Source organism: Dermacentor silvarum, chromosome 2 (genome assembly GCF_013339745.2).
Source record: "Dermacentor silvarum isolate Dsil-2018 chromosome 2, BIME_Dsil_1.4, whole genome shotgun sequence".
In the NCBI taxonomy this organism is placed as follows: domain Eukaryota; kingdom Metazoa; phylum Arthropoda; class Arachnida; order Ixodida; family Ixodidae; genus Dermacentor; species Dermacentor silvarum.
Window position 1 is genome coordinate 197,055,311 of NC_051155.1, and position 17,269 is coordinate 197,072,579.

The window sequence follows — 17,269 nt, forward strand, 5'->3', positions numbered from 1 at the left end:
TGCCGCCGCGGGCCACCAGACGGCGATGCCTGTCGGCATCATGCTAAATCCTGCGGTGTTCGACTCGCGTTCGTTTGCGATGCGTTGATTGCTACGCGTCGATTGCAATGCTTAGTTCATTTCTCGCCTTGCTGCCGCTTTCGTTGCAGTCTTTTCTTATTGTGAGTGGGTTTTTTGCATCTATGTGTGCACTCGTCTGTCTAAAGAAACTTTGAACAGGTCGCGAAACCGCGATTTCCCAGAGACGCGGAAAGAAACGGCTCATCTCATTACCCAGCGCGTCCGCAGACCCCGAACGTATTGCGGATTGGGACAAGAACATAAGAGGCAGATCGCCGGGCAAATGGGGAGACTCGCGTCGTGTCTTGCCTGAAGTCCGCCCATGTCTCAGCATGGTCCGGCACAGTCTCGAAGTGCAGCGCACCAAGCGGCCGGCGGCGGCAGGCATCACACTCGGTGCTACCGCGACACCCGCTCTCGGCACACTAGTATGTGTCTTTTAGGTACTATAGTTGGGCCGTTTGTCGGCTTCGTGCGCGCCATTTCAGTGAAGTTCGCGTTTGCGTTGTGTGTTTACTTTGACAAGATGCCAGGCGGGAAGTGCAAGTTTCAGCCTGCGTGGCTGCAACATACGAACTATCGTCACTGGGTGAGACCGGAACCAAGCGATCCTTATCGAGCAATGTGCGCATAATGTCAGAAGACGGTCGACATTGCAACGATGGGGGAATCTGCCTTGAAGAGCCACCAGAAAGGCGAAAGGCGACGAAGTTTCCGTCGAACAGCCAAAGAAAAAGAAGCGGAGATAACAGCTCTTGAAAGAGAAATTAATGCGAAAATAGGGCTCCTTTCCTAAGTCATGTGAGGAAATAAAATTACGCTAACACTCCTTGAATTCTGCCTTTTTGCATCCTTGAAATCCTTGAAATGTCCTTGAATTTCCAGCCAAATATTGTGTACGAACCCTGGAGGCAAAGCTTGCACGTGGCCGTGCAAAGCTCGAAACACAACGAAGCTGACCGATCGATTGCGTCTCCTCGTAGTAGCTAGGTTGAACTTGGTAGCAGCTAGGTTTGGCCTTTGCTATGCCTGAGTTGAGCTTGGTTATGCCAGGTATCTCTTAGGTTATGATGCAATCGATCGGCCAGCTTTGCTGTGTCTCAAGCTTTGCGCGGCCTAGTGCAAACTTTGCTGTTTTTTTATGGTCTAGGCATGAGATTTGATGTGTTCTTCAGCATTATTGGTCCCAAGTAATTTTGCCCTCTTGGCTGGCCTGCAAAGTTCTTAACTTCGTAATTAGGGCATGTAGACTGTAAAAGCATTGCTCAAAGAGTTGTGCATGTCTGGTCATCAGTGGTCAAGTGGCCTTTATGTGTTTTGTATATGCTGCCGGAATTTGTATCTTGGGTTCCATGCCTCAAACCATGGATTCTTTAAATATGCGTCTGAATTCATGCCAGGTGGTGTACGGATCATGCCAAGGATTTCACGCAGTGGATTTGGACTCTGGAGCTGTTTATGATGTTTACATTCCTTCCCATGTAAGTCTGCCTTCTCGGGTTACTCTGTGTTCCGAGTTGTCTTGAAAACATGAAGCATATGCACTACACAGCTACGCTAGCTTGTTCACTTGCATTTGCTAAAGCAGCATTCTGTTTATAGATGTTATACATGTTTGCTGGCCAGCTGCTATCCTTCAGCTATCCACCAGTACTGTTCTGTTCTGTCAAGGGAAGGGAAGGGCTGTCAAAGGCAGCACAGGATTAAATGGGGTGATAAAATTAGGAATGTCATGGGCATATAATGGTTTTGTTTTACTGATGACACCGATGCTACTTCATGGTGGGCTCATAGTGTAATTTTTGTTTCATGTATCCTTGTCTTTCCTGTGTGGCTGCCTTAGTAAGACAGGGGTAATTGGATTTCACTGGGAGAGACCTTCATCCAGCAGCAGTGAGAATAAATAGGTTGATGATGATGGTAATGATCTGTGTCATATGGGGGCATGTATATTTCATGTATACTTTTCCCTTTTGTGCTGTCATGGAGCAGTTCCAGGATCGTGCAGCAGGGGTAAGCATTGTGGCTGGTTTCTGGCTTGCTGAAACTTGTAGCTTGCACACTGGGGAAATCTCAGTGCCATCTCTGAACATGCTGAAATGCACGGTCACAGGCATGCTGCACTCTGCAGCTATCAGATTCACTCTTCGTTTCTTGAAGCAAGTTGCTTTTTTGTGCATGAAAATTATTTGAACTCAGTTACCATCGCATGTCATTAAAGGGAGCTATGCATAGCTGTGTGTTGTATCTTTATTTTATTTTTATTTTTTTTTATTGATATTGCAATCCCGGTATTGGGATTATAGCAGGGTGGGAAAAAGAATTGAGCAGTTTTACAAAACTGGCAAAATGTAAGCAATGGAAATAAGGGTGCAGGTTGAAGCTCTGCAGCCAGCATCAGGAATACAACATTTGAACAAGATATGAAACAGTCAAAATAAAATACACAATAGAACAGTAAAGTGGTGAACTGCAGTAACACACACTAGGTAATATGTTTGCGAATAACGTCAGTGACGAATTTGAATTCTTGAAATCTTGGAATTTCAAATGTAGATGCAGCCGTAATTTTTCTTTGCATCTGTATGAAATTGGTTGCTTGCAAAAATTAATTGTATTATAAGTAAATCACTACAGACTCTAGAGTTAGGCTATGGAATACCAACTAGCCACCCTCTAAAGGGCCACCCTCCGAAGTACCATTAATACTAAACATAAGTGTACAAAAAGAAATGAGAAATTTTCACTATCCTCAGCATCATTCAAGTTGCTCATGTGTGACGAAAGCCTCAGACACGGTTGAATATTGACTTTTTTTGATTATGCAGTATTGCTATGCTAGGGATTTTAGTGTATAAGTTGCATAAAATTACTGTGCATGCATTCCTTGTTGGTTTACTGTTGGAAGTGCATGATGATATGTCCACATTCCTTTTTATTCGTTTCTTCTTATTCATGTCTTTTCTCCAGGGAAGTTTCTTTAAAATAGTGACAGTTAACGCTGAATTTTTCAGGAAGTGCTGTCAAGTTCTTGTACTCTTGTCTTTCTTTATCTCTTTTCAATCACTTGTTTGCTCCGGATTTAAAAATTCTATAAAAAGTCAAATCTTCCTCTGTCCCCCACTCTTTTCTCCCTTTGTGTGTTTCCGCATTTGCGTTATTTTTGCACATTGGCATAAATTTATAGCGCTTCGGTGAAAACCAGCAGTAGCACTCAAAGCTGATATTGTTGCCTTTCAGAACCAGGGCCAGATCACCCCTCACACCATTGTGACTCTTCCAAACTCCAAGGGCGTCCAGCTACTGCTCTGCTATGATAGTGAGGCTCTCTTTCACCTACCGTGGTAGCTTAGTGGCTATGGCGTTACACTGCCGAGCTTGAGGTCGAGGGTTCCAACCTGGCTGTGACGGCTGCATTCCCGTGAGGCCGAAATGCAAAAACGCTTGTCCACTTAGATTTAGGTGCACGTTAACCTTGTGCCCACGGGAAAAGCAGCAGTTTTTGGGTAGTCTAGTAAATACTTTTTTTTTTTTTCCTAACATAGAGCATGCTTGATACTAAAGCGTATAGTATCAAACTGAAGAAGAGGTAATTTTCTTTTGAACGTTACTATTCTCAAACAGCATGTTCATTTTTTAAAATTTGAAACAAATTTCGAAGAGAAAAGGGAAAAGCTATAAAGGGTTTTTCAATAAGGGCAGGTCAATGTTGAAATGGAATAAAAGAAGCTGCGTGTGAGGTATTAACGAAATTCTTTTTTTTTTTTTATTTGAAAGGCCCATGTATGCCATTATTTATGGAGTATAACATTGATAAAATGTCCGCTGCGGCTTCTCACGGTGGCACAGATCCGAGTGGTCCAGTTTTCAATAACTCTGCCGCATAGATCCGGCTGAATTTGAGCAATGGCCTGGGTTATGTTGACTTTAAGGGCATTGGTCAATTGTGGCTTTTTGGAATAGACCTGCCATTTCAGGAAACCCCACAAGAAAAAGTCTAGCGCAGTCAAATCGCACGATATTGGTGGCCAATTCACATCACCTCTGCGAGAGATAAGCACACCCTCAAATCGGTCATGCAGAATGTCCAACGTGGCGCCCGCTGTGTGGCGCGTAGCACCGTCCTGCTGGAAGCACATCGTCTATGTCCATATCGTTCAATTTGGGCCAAAAGAAATCCGTTATTATCGTTCTGTAGCACTCGCCATTGATGGTGATGGCCTCACCAACGTCGTTTTCAAAAAAAGTACGGACCAATGACAGTCGCCGGCCCAAAATCCACGCCAAACAGTAACTTTTTGTGGATGCATTGCCACCTGGTGAACCTCCTGTGGGTTTGCGTCATCCCATATACGGCAGTGTGCTTGTTAACATAGCGCTTTTATCCAAAAATGCGCCTCGTCGCTAAAGATAATTTTTCGACCAAAATTGGAGTCCTCTTCTAAACGCTCCGTAGCCCAGTCAGCGAACAAACAGCATTGTCTATGGTCATTAACTTTGAGCTCTAGGGTCAGTTGCGTCTGGTACATGTGTAGGCCCTAGTCCCGACGCAAAATTTGCCACGTTGAAGTCTGCGAAAGGCCGAGTTCTTGTGCACGGTGAGGACTGCGACGATTGTTCTCAGCCAATCTGGCGTTCCTTTGATGTACGGGTGTTGGCTGGTTGTTTACCGAACCGGTCGTCTCGAAAAAGGTTGGAGAGTCGACGTTGAACGGCCAACCGCGTCTGCCGTAAAATGAGCGCAATGCGTGCAACGTTCGCACTAACGAACAGTCATTTTGATAATTAAGATTTACCGTTTGGCCGTGCTGCTCAATCGTGTAACTTGCCATGGTGATTTGGCATCAGTGACTGAATATTTAATAAACAGATTAGGACAGACTCCACCAAAACAACATGGTCGCCACAGGTAGCCAACATCGACCTGCCCCAATTGAAAAACCCCTTATAAAAACATCATTGTTGGTTCGCATAGAAAAACCTTTAAAAATATTCAAAATATGCATCTTCAACGCAAAGTACTTATGCAATATTCCAGCAAATATCATCTTTCTATGTATTAAATTACGTGATTTAAAAAAAAAACTTTAACCCTAGTGACCAGCCCTAGCGTGCTGCCGAGGTCGACTCCCGGCAGATGCATTAGAATCGGTAAAAATGGGGCATTTCCATGCATGAGCTACCCGCAACACTAACACCGTCTTGGAAACTACGACCGCTCATCGCGCCGTCCACACGCCTTCTCCGGAGGTGCTTCAAAGATCTATGCGCTGCGAACACAGCAAACTGAAAACTGAAACTGACTAAATAGTTCCTCAATAACCCATTAAATGGTGCTAGCTCTCTGGGAGTGTTTGGAACGGGGCAAAATACGAATTTACTAACATCGACAGCTGGCTATCGATGGGAATAGGTGCGGGCAGGAGTGTGTGAAAGAACACTAGGTGGTCAAAATTAATCACTACGGTGATCTTCTTCTTATCAGATCATAGTTTTGGCACGTAAAACTCCAGAATTAATTTTTTTTTTTTTTAATTTAGGTTCTCTTTTCACATTTTTTCACATAAGAGTGACTTTTTTTTAATTGTAACTCGTTAATAAAGGTAAACTTGCTTTTCTCTTCAATATCCCTTTAATTACTAGTCTGGTATTTCGAAAGACTTAAATAGGACAGCTCTCGCAGCAGCTTAACACCGTTTGTGTATTCAGTAGGTGGTGCTACACTGTACAGTATAACCCACATATAATGAATTATTGTGTATAACGAACAGCAGTAAAATCCCCTTGATAATATTTCTATCAAATTTTTATTTTATATGTCGAATTACCTATATATTGAACTTTTTAGGGATCCCCTTTGGATTCAACACACAGTCAATGACCGATAATTTGGACTCAACGGGAAACGTAAATAAGTCCGAACTATCGAATGTCCGAAAGAACTAAATGTGCCCAAGAAAGATAGTTTTATTAACGTTTTAATGCCCCTGTGCAAGGAAGTGGTCTATTCATTGCGGCACACACTTCCGCTTACGTGCAACCAAGTATGCCTATATTTCTGCTAGTTTTCTGTTGTCGCTGTACACTGATGCAAGGACTGCGAAGGCTCGAGTCAGATCCGCACGGCACATCATCATCTGAGTCGCTGTTTGACGGTGGGAGAACTTCCTAAATTATTTCGTCATAGTTTAGTTTGGCACACAACACCGCACTGTCGAAGTCTGCAAAGTCTTCAAATGTAATGGCAGCAGGAATCGGCCCACCGCAGCCTAGCAGGTCATCGATAATGTTTGCATTTGAGCTCGTTGTGGTAGGCGGCAATTCAGGCTCTTCAGTTACGGAGTCAGGGTCATTCAGGACTGCGACTCGAGACTGATTTGGAGTCAGGACTGCGAGGGGACCATTGGTGCCATTTGACGCAGCCTGTCGATAACTTCACGAGAAAGACTTCTTGGAGCCAGCAGAGTGCTGTCTGGAATGCCAACTAAACAAACAGATTGGCGAGAGTGGGCCATGCGCTGGGATGCCGGATTATCATGTGATGATCGCAATGTCAATGCAACCTCAGAATTCAGGCAAAGCCTCCAAGATCAGCATTTGTAATTTAATCTGAGGCATAGTGCTGCGACCGAGAGGCCTCGGGGATTACAGTTTGATGTGTAATCTCTGAGTCCATACTTGATGTCTCGTATCTCTGAAGCCATACTTCATGTCTCATCGAGGTTGTCAGAGAAGATAATGGCGGCAGAATCTGCGTGCGCTACAGTCACTGACGGAGTCCGGATAATCGAATGTAGAGCTGGCAGCTGTCCGAAATATCGGCCATCTTTACACAGTTAAGTCTATGGGGCCATTGGCGGTGCCGCAAAGCTGTCCGAATTAACGAGCATGTCCGGATTATCGGTCAGCGACTGTATTCCGGGTTCGACTGAATGTGTATACTGAATATCGCTGTAGCAGAACTGTTACTCATGCCTCTCAGGTGTGTTTACAAACATGCGGTTGCAGCACATTTTTCTTGTAGCCTTGGTTGGGTGCTGTCGAATTTGTGCACCCATAGAATTGAGTGTTGGGCAAAAAGAAAAAAAAAAAAAAGCTGGAAAGCTGAAACCTGTGTTTAGTTCTGTGGCATATGAAGCTTGATAGCGTTATTGGAATTGTTTATCACACCTCGAATGATTTCCTCACCAGATGGCACACCAAATCAACCATCGTGTCAATTGGCAAAAAATTAATCCTTAAAGGCATTAATTTATTTTCACGTGCAATTTTTCTACACCAACTAGGCCCTTTTTAAGGTCTGCTTGCTTTCATTTTTCTCAGTAATGATTGTTCAAAGCCAAAGTTTGATTATTGTATTTGATATGTGATGACATTGTCATTGTTTTGTGCTTTTGATTCTTGCGTAGATGTGAGAAACCAAATGTGCATGATCAGCTTGTCCTCACTCTATTTCTATATGTGGTATCATATAAGTTCCTTTCACTGTTGTGTCAGCTGGCTTTTTATTCTTGATGCGTTCTTTTTTTCTCTCTCTCTCTCTCTCTCTCATTTCTTTTTTAAATGGGCATTCTTGTACAGTGTGCTTTTGTGATTTATCTGATTCTGGATTACATGTCATTTCTTTCTTTCCTTGTCGTGCTACAGATGAGGGTGTCTACGTGAGCATTTATGGCCGTGTCAGCAAGAACATTGTCCTGCAGTGGGGAGAGATGCCCACTTCAGTTGGTAAGAGCCATGTCATAGCTTACCTTGCTAGCGTGCTTAATAGGCACTTTGGCACTTCTTTTGTTGACTGTCCGTGTTGTCCAGAAGAAGACCGCGTGGTGCTAGCTATCAACACACTTGTGATATGGTGGTCAATGTAGGAAGCCACGAAGTAATGTAACAGAAAAACAAGAATGCACTCATTTGCAGTTAAAATTTTGTTTGTTTTGAAAGTTTTTTTAGAGGTAATAACTGGCACCCCTTTGTCTGTGCATTCAGAAAAAAAAGCTGCTGTGTTTGCTGCTGTGTTTGCTGATGTGGCCATGGTAAATAACTACTTTTTTATTTAAAAGAACTTGAAAATTTTATTGCCCTGTTATCGTTCTAACACTTAGATTTTCGTGTCTTCCTTAAAACAGCCCACTTTAAGAGAACACATGAAATGTGTGTGCAAGTCCATGCTCCTTCTCTTCTTTTAAAGGGACACTAATGACAGTATATTGTTGATTTGCTTTGCAAGATTTTAATCCTAATTCTCTCCACCATATTTCATGGGTACTACACTCGTTTAAGAGCATGTTGAACTCTTTCCGTACCACACCCATTGGGCATCGTTAGCCCGCTATCGATGGTTTAAAACACCGCTTTCGAGACCTTCCGCGCCGCTCACGGACATGCTGCACTGTCGGACGTGAAGGAGGAGAACTACATTTTAGTTTTTTAAGCAGTTCACTGTTTTCCCGCGAGGCGGTGATTTTTAAACCTGCTCCAAAGTTTCGCGATCGTCGAGCAGAATGCAAAAATGTCTGGCTCCAGAAACGGTGCGTGCGCTTCGAGAGATTGCAGATATCACGATTCCACTGCCTCTGCGGCTGATCTTATCGATACATCAAATAGCAGCGAGTCAGAGGACGCTGTCTTTTCACCAGACTTTAGTCTGAAAGCGACGATGACGCAAGCCAGCCCGGAACATTGGCGGCCTGCAGCCCGGCACGCCCAACTGTAGTGCTTGCAGTTAAATTTTTGTAGCAAAATACCTGTGGAATGAAAAATTTTGATTTTTTTCGGAGATAGTGCCTAATAGACTGCAATACATTTTGTATGTCTCATAATTTTCATAACATTTTTTTTAGTAGATACAAGCGTGTCTTTATAAACTTTGTTCAATTTTATCACACAATCTTGATTTTAACAATTTAGGTCTTTATGACATACATCTCCTAAATAAAACTTTTATGTGTGATAAGTGTATTCATTTTGCTTTCTGTTTATGCATTACATTAAATATTGAGTGCAGTAGTTCTTCAAGAAAAAAAAAAACCGTCTGCCCTAACATACAAAAACGCCTATTTTCCCCATGGTAGGGAAATAGTTAACAAAAGCTGCAGGTTAAAAAAGGTTTGTACATTTAAAGTATGTTAGCTTATTATTTGCCCTTGTGATATTGTAGTTATACTGTGTTAAGGCCACACTATCATTTCTCAAAGACTGAATGCATTTCATATGTTACACTGCAGCATACGTCGGGACGGGCCAGATCATGGGCTGGGGCAACAAGGCCATTGAAATTCGTAGCGTGGAGTCTGGCCACCTGGATGGTGTGTTCATGCACAAGAAGTCACAAAAGCTCAAGTTTCTCTGTGAACGCAATGACAAGGTATGGCCAGTTTTGTGTGCTCTTGGTTGCTACAGTGCTGTTCATGAACTGATTTTAGTAATCATTCTAAGCAGGCTGGTGCTATCGCCAGATTTTAGAGTGAAAGCACTAGTACACCATGTCTCGCAAGGTCATTCATCGCGTCGCAATGACCTTGAGCCGCCGGAGCGCAAGTGTGGCAGGTGTGATGTCACGCCACGTGATTCGCTGTGGTTTAACTCGGCGAGGGTTTAACGGCTGCTTCGCCGGTGCTTGGTCGCTCAGTCTCGCAATGGATGGCGCACCGGCTGTGCTGTCTCTGCATGCGCTTCAGCACAAGCGACAGGCTGAATCCGATCATCCAGTACATATAGCTAGACTGCAGGCTGCGAAATTTCAAGCAAAGGCAAAGTTGGCTGCTGAAACACAAAACCAAAGGGAGGCTAGATTGGCACATCATAGAGAAGCTTACCAAGCACGGAAGCGTCCATTCATGAAACACTGTGCATAGTCTTCGCAAAACCAAGCCAAACAGACCTTTCGCTCGTGATAACTAGGCTTACAAGAGTTCAACCTCAGCCTTTTTTTTTTTCTGGTCGGAAGGGCATTGTACAGTAGATTATCGTTAATTCAAACTCCAAGGGGACCGGAAATTTATTCGAATAAAGCGGAGTTCAAACTCAAGAGAGCCTCTTTAAATATAGCACCCAATCAATTGTGCGGTACACTGTGCAAAACTAAAACCGTCAAGTCACTGGGCTCCCATTGACAGTCTTATTTTTCCCACATCAGCAATGACGCCAGAAGCATAGTAACGTGATCAAACATGCGCTAGGAGGAGAGGGGTGGTCATGCATTTCTATGGACCCAAACGTTGTTTATTTCGATCAAAAAATTGGCCTTCGGCAGATAACTCAAACTTAGCCAGTCAGCACGCATGCACCTGACCCCTAGAGTCAGGTGCAATGCCTTTAGTGGCAGTGTATGTCTCAGCAGGGCTTAAGGGACAGTAGTGAATATGTTGAACACACGTCATTACCCACTGAAAACAACTATTTTTGGCCATCCCTAGGAAGACCTTCAAGCAATAACCATACCTCACCATGACTGATTACGGTAGTTACAGAATTCTAATGCACGCCTTCCCCCTCCCCATGAAAATTGGGCTGAAAATTGCCTGCACGGTGCAGTCATGTACTACAAACAAAACATGTATGCTTTACCGCATAACCCAAATGTACTGCGGGCAAACCTGACTTTAGGAAACCAGCCGCCATTGTGCAATGCATATACAGTTAAACCTGCTTTTAACGAACCTCCATATAACGAATTCTTGGATATAACGAAGTTTTTCTATTCCCCGCCATTACTCCATAGAAGCACATGTATTTGAGACCTCTATGTAACTTAGTGGCAGTGGGAGACCCCCGCGATATAACGAATTTTCCCCTCCGACAACCTAGAAATTTTGCCCCAAATTTTGTCATTTTTGCGCCAGCAGCAACCGAAAGCACCTTCTCCGGCGCGACCAAATGAGAAGCGAGCACACATATGCGCGCGTGAGGCGGACCTGCATCCCTCGACCCGGCGATCATGCTGCCGCGGGCGTGACCTTTCCCCCTCTCTTCATTCAAACCTGATCCTGCCGCTTGCTGCAGCTGGCGTAGCCCGCCAAGCCGGCACTCTCTCCTTTTCCATTTGATGTTGTCGATGTGCTGGTACACGCTGTGACGCATCACACTCGATGAGCGCGGACACGCACTGTCAAACGCTGGCGGCGTGTGGAAGCGCCGCTGGAGAATCGAGCGAAGTGACCTTTGTGCTGTTGTCTATCGCTTCAACGCAAACTGGGCGTCAAGAACGCACAGCACGCACAAAGCTACGAGCCGCCGACGCACCTGCACTGCTACACTCTGCCCCAACGCAGATTGCTTACAAGATACGGCCCGCGCGACCGTGCGCCGCTGCACAGTACGCAGTTGATGCCAGAGTACAGTACAACGCCACCCCGCTATCCCTCCTCCTCGCTCCCTGCTTTTCTTGCGCGCGCAAGATTTAGACGCGGTCGTTGGCTCCCCTCATACGTTTTCACTCTCGCATACAGCATAAGGCGCACGGCGACTGCGTTATCGCCCTTGGACTTTATACGGAATATCTATGAGCCAAAACCAATTTTAGGTTCCACAACGCATCATAGACACCATCTTTATATAGCAAATACAGATCTCAAGGGCGATACTTTTGCTGGCGGAAACCGAAAATACGTCATAGTTGTTGCTCCCGGCACTTTAGGCGGGCAATGCCATCGTCAAGCCACCAAGCCAAGCGACATGAAAAGTCAAAATGGCCGCTCGGGCCGGCGCGGGGTGGCAGTTCGCAACGTATGATGTGGGAACGGTCCCACAGTTGCGACGCAACAGCGGGGTTACGAATGCATTGGGTTCTATGGGAGCTGTGCTGGGACCGGCCGAAAACAACGTAACAGCCGGGAAAACGCAACCCCCGGGAACGTAACAGCGGGGTTCTACTGTAACACTATACAGTAGAACCCCGCTGTAACGTTTTTCACGGGACCGTAAAAAAAAAACGTAAGAGCCGGGAAACGCAAGAGCCAGGAAACAGGAAAAATTGAGAAATGGGAGTAGTGTTGAACTGCACACAATATTATTTTAATTCTTACGTGCGGCAAAAAGTAGTTTCGCCTGACAGCCGAAGTATCGATTGCGATGAGCTATACACAGTAAGAATAGTAGTTTTATCGTCTGTATAAACTTGTAAACATTCGGTTATTAACTAATTAACAAACACTGTGTCAGCGCCCACAGGCAAACATGAACACATCACACTCGATGAGCGCAGACACGCGCAGTTAAGCGCCGCTGCAGAAGCGAGCGAAGTGACCTTCGTGCTGTTGTCTATCGCTTCAACCCAAACTGAGCGCCGAGAACACGCAGCACGCACAAAGCCACGAGCCGCCGACGCACCTACACTGCGTAGAATCTGCCCCCACGCAGATCGCTTTCAAGATACGGCCCGCGGGACCGTGCGCCGCCGCGCAGTATGATGCCAGAGCACAACGCTGCCCGCTATCCCCCCCCCCCTGCTCCCTCGCTGGTGCCTCGAGCGCAACGGAAGGAGGCGCGCTTCTTCCCTGCTTTTCTTTCGCGCGCGAGACGCGGTCGTCGGCTCCCCTCTCACGCTTTCACTCGCACATTCAGCATATGGCCGCGCGGCTTCCCTCGCAAGCTTTTACTCGCACATACAGCATACGGCGCGCAGCGACGTATGCTGTATGTGCGAGTGAAAGCGTGCGAGGGGAGCCGACGACGGTGTTATCGCACTTGGACTTTATACGGAACATCTATGAGCCAAAACCAATTTTAGTGCCGCAACGCGTCATAGACATCATCTTTAGATAGCAAAAGCGGATATCAACGGCCATACTTTTGCTGGCGGAAACCGAAAATACGTAATAAATGTCGCCCCCAGCACTTCGGGCGGCCAATGCCATCGTCAAGCAACCAAGCCAAGCGACATGAAAAGTCAAAATGGCCGCTCGGGCCGGCGCGGTGTGGCAGTTCGCAACGTATGATGCGGGAACGGTCCCACAGTTGCGACGTAACAGCGGGGTTACCAATGCATTGGGTTCTATGGGAGCTGTGCCGGGACCGGCCGAAAACGACGTAACAGCCGGGAAAACGCAGCACCCGGGAACGTAACAGCGGGGTTCTACTGTACAACGCTACTATGCCATCGTGACGCTCACTCTTCGTTTCCGATGCCTCGCGTGAGAAACGACATGCGTCCACGCATCCGCTACCTGGTGTGACATTCCAAGGATGAGTGCTTCGACGAAAACGGAAAACGTGTGCGCGTTACAATTGAGGGCGCATTAGAATCGTGTAAATATGGTAAGCGTTTCTTTTTTTAAATTTTCGTGCCGAACCTGCATATAATGAAATCCTCTTTATAACGAAGTTTTTCGGGAATTTGTCTATTTCGTTATATCCAGGTTTAACTGTAGCTATTTCCAAAAAATCTGGTGCACATCAAATACCTATAGTGGAACCCCGATTAAACGACTTTGAGGGGACCTAGCAAACTGTCATATAATCGAAAAACTAAAATCTAGGCAGTGACGCTCAGAAAAATGGATACATATACCGCCTGAATAAGCCCACGGCACGAACTTGCACTGCTCCAAGGAAGGTAGATTAAGTTATAAAAAAAAATTACTCATTCGATTGTAACTGCGCGGTTTTTGTCACGAGTTTCGTTGCTTGAACTGGACCCTTGCATTACATTCGAATAACAGTGAAATTGACCATTTTAAAACAAATATACTAAATCCCGCAATTTTTAGCGTTACATTGGGAACATGTAACCTTACGTCTCGATCCAATCCATAGACAAGTCGACCGAAGTCAGAACTTGTTTTTGGTTGGAATCGATGCTGTTTTCGCTGTTCTTGTGACTGGTTACGAAGCTGCAATACCCTATGGCCTTTTGCTGTTCGACTCCGTTCATTCGCGACGTTATGACGACGCACCGCATTCAGTATGACTGCCGTTCCTAGAGACGAGCAATTTTGATGGCCGAGGAGTTATGGAAGTCCACCGTTGCTCGGTGTCTCGACGTTGACGATGTACGGATGAAAGCGGTAGGCCCTTTTAAATGCCAGGCCAGTCGGAAAGTTCTGTGGAACTTGAAGTGCCCTCGTTTTAACCCCAAATGAAATGGTTGTGAGGTCTTTTAAGAAGTACTTAGTGCTAAAAAAATGGCTAAAAAATCGATTTTTAGAAAATCACAATTTCAGTTTCTGTAACTCTTATTCTATCTGATTCCGAAATATCACTGAAAACCAAGTAGAAATGCTCGAAAAAAATTGTTGTATCAGCCAAGGTGCCGAAAAATTCCGCGGAAATTGCGAAAGAACTGCCTTTTTCAAGCCAAGATACCTCCGGAACGGTGCAGCCGAGTGCCGCCATCTTGGACTCGTTGGAAAGTGCATTTTTCTGTCTTCAAATTTGCCGCTTCAGCTATCTCCTTCATACAGAAACAAGCACACAAAAAGCAAATGATTGAAGGTCGTGCCGGAGCCACCGATTAGCCGCGCCCGCTACATGACTCCAGCGCAGTTCACCATTGGTCCGGTGCTCGCTTCGTGATGGCGTCGTCCGCTTGTTGTGGTCTCCTCGCGAGCTCTGGGCAGTTTCCGTGATCTCGACGAGTATTAGAACGGGCGCTACGCGGACTTAGCAGTAGCGTGGCCGATCCCGCTTTTTGTAGACGTCTCAGACCCGCGGCTAAGCATTCCGAGCATCGGCGACGCGGACTTCACGACCAAGCTTCGGGCACGGAATCCTCGGACACGTGGCTAAGCCTTTCACGCGTAGGCGTCTCCAACTCGGCGATCAAGCACATCGCGTGCGGGCTTCTTGGATCCTTGCCTAAGCATTTCGTGCATCGGCGCCTCCGACTGCACGACTAAGCACATCGAGCGTCGACTCCTCAAGCCCGCGGCTACGCATTTCGCGCGTCGGCACATCGCTCAGCGAGTGTCGACTCCTCGTACCCGCGGCTAGGCATTTCGCGCGTCGGCACCTCGGAATGCGCGACTAAGCTAATACCCCTGTCACACAGGACAACCTAAGTGCACTTTGAGCGAGTGCACTTCGCCCCAAGTGTCATTCGCACGCTGTCACACGGGCACGCGTAGTGACACTTGCTGCAAAGCGCACTCGCTGGCGAGTGCGTTCGCCAAACTCACTTCGCTCCGCCGAAGTGCGTAGTCTCGGCAACAAGGGCTCAGAAATAAATAAACTAATATCAAAAGCCAAGTCGGTAGTCTTTTTCAACTATTGTTTTCATTATTATGAATACTAATGCGCATTAAAACGTACATTACAACAAACATTACTAGTTCACTATTCTCGCTCTCAGGCTGTTGACGGCCACGGCCGCCGAGGGCATGCCAGAGCACATGCCGTGCAATGGCCGCGTCCGCTGCCGAGCAACATTAGCCGCGAGCGCCTCCTTCGGGGTCAATTAAGAGCTGCCAAAAGACGCTCCAAACACCCGTCACTATCCGTGTCATCTGGAACGAAATCCACCATTTTGAATGCGCTCGCCTCGGATACGACGCCGTCTTGTCTTGGCTCGTGATGATTGATGGCGCTAATGTGATTGCAATGATTCACTTCATATGCACCTAAATTTTATTCTAAATTCTGTTCATATATATAATACGTTATTACTTAGCAAGTATTGCCTAAAATAACAAATATATGCTGTGCTACTGACTCACTCATCGCCATCACCATCATTTTCAAAGTGCACTTCTCTTTCTCATGTAGCAGCGCGCCGCCAAAGTGACACTTTGTGAGCCAAAGTGCACTTGCTCAAAGGGACACTAAATTTGCCAGTGTGACAGGGGTATAATCGAGCGTCAACTCCTCAAGCCCGTGGCTAGGCATTTCGCACGTCGGCACATCGCTCATCCAGTGCCGACTCCTCAGACCCGCGGCTAGGCACTTCGCGCGTCGGCACCTCAAGTGTCGACACCTTGAGCGTTTATTCCTCGGACCCGCGGCTAGGCATGTCGCGTGTCGGTCCCTTGGACTGCGCGATTGAGCTCACCGAGCGTCTATTCTTTGGACCCGCGACCAGGCATCTCGCGCGTCGGCATCTCGGACTGCGCAACTAAGCTCGTCAAGTGTCTATTCCTCGGACCCGTGACCAGGCATTTCGCACATCGGCACCTCATACCCGTGACTTAGCACATCGTTTCCCGACTCTATTAACGTAATGCCACGATATCTCGTAACAATACCTATCATACCACATCATGATGAGAGAACCTCATCATGAGCTCTGCTCACTAGACCACTTGGGCTGGCACAGACACCTGGCTGCTGCATTGCTGCCTATCTATCAGTGACTCTCCTAACCTCCATAGCGACTCTCTTAACCTCCATGTCAATGAAAGATGATTCAGAAGGCTGCTGAGAGCCGTCATTCAGTAACATGGTCGATTCTACCAAAAGAAAACAATGCCTCACTGACTGCACTAGAGACTGCTATCTATCTCTCGTATACTATATATACTATATACGTATACTATATATCTCGCAACAATACCTATCATACCACATCATGATGAGAGAACCTCATCATGAGCTCTGCTCACTAGACCACTTGGGCTGGCACAGACACCTGGCTGCAGAAGTGAGACATTATACAAAAGTACAGGCTGGAAAGCACCTAGCTGCTGCATTGCTGCCTATCTATCAGTGACTCTCCTAACCTCCATAGCGACTCTCTTAACCTCCATGTCAATGAAAGATGATTCAGAAGGCTGCTGAGAGCCGTCATTCAGTAACATGGTCGATTCTACCAAAAGAAAACAATGCCTCACTGACTGCACTAGAGACTGCTATCAATGAGGCAGTCTACAGGTACAACGCTAGAACTACTGTATATTTATGCCCATATAGTTCTGCACCTCATTTGGTTTGAAACCCAGGCACCATGCTCTTTGTAGAGCAGCAGTAAAGAATGCCATACAAACATGAAAAACGCAGAACGAAGGCACAGCAGACCAGAGGCCACATGTTCAAGAAGCCCCACATCAGAAAACACATCAAAGATTACAAATTTGGTGTGTTTTAGAGAACTGAAGAGAAGGTGAAACTTTGAGAGCCGTTTTCTCAAAACTGTTTTTTCGCCTTGCTGCTCAGTTTCTGGAGCTGATTTCTTCGTTACCGTTTAGCCTATTTTGATTGTTTTTTTTTTTTTTTTTTTCGTCACATTCCTTGGACTACAGTGCAGGTCGAGACAGTCTCAGATTTTTATCTTGACTTTTTA

The 17,269-nt window shown here is 46.0% G+C and overlaps 1 protein-coding gene across 7 annotated transcripts in view; it reads left to right on the forward strand.

Moving 5' to 3' along the window:
- Positions 1–17,269, forward strand: part of LOC119442407 (serine/threonine-protein kinase mig-15-like) — an 83,491-nt gene that overhangs the window by 58,333 nt on the left and 7,889 nt on the right. For 5 of the 7 annotated variants that reach the window (XM_037707271.2, XM_037707274.2, XM_037707273.2 and 2 more), the window contains 5 exons: positions 1,461–1,541; positions 2,053–2,073; positions 3,301–3,379; positions 7,708–7,788; positions 9,285–9,424. In XM_037707271.2, the coding sequence (XP_037563199.1) occupies positions 1,461–1,541; positions 2,053–2,073; positions 3,301–3,379; positions 7,708–7,788; positions 9,285–9,424 (402 nt within the window). The remainder of the gene's footprint in view (positions 1–1,460; positions 1,542–2,052; positions 2,074–3,300; positions 3,380–7,707; positions 7,789–9,284; positions 9,425–17,269) is intronic. The other 2 variants (XM_037707272.2, XM_037707275.2) reach the window with 1 other exon arrangement.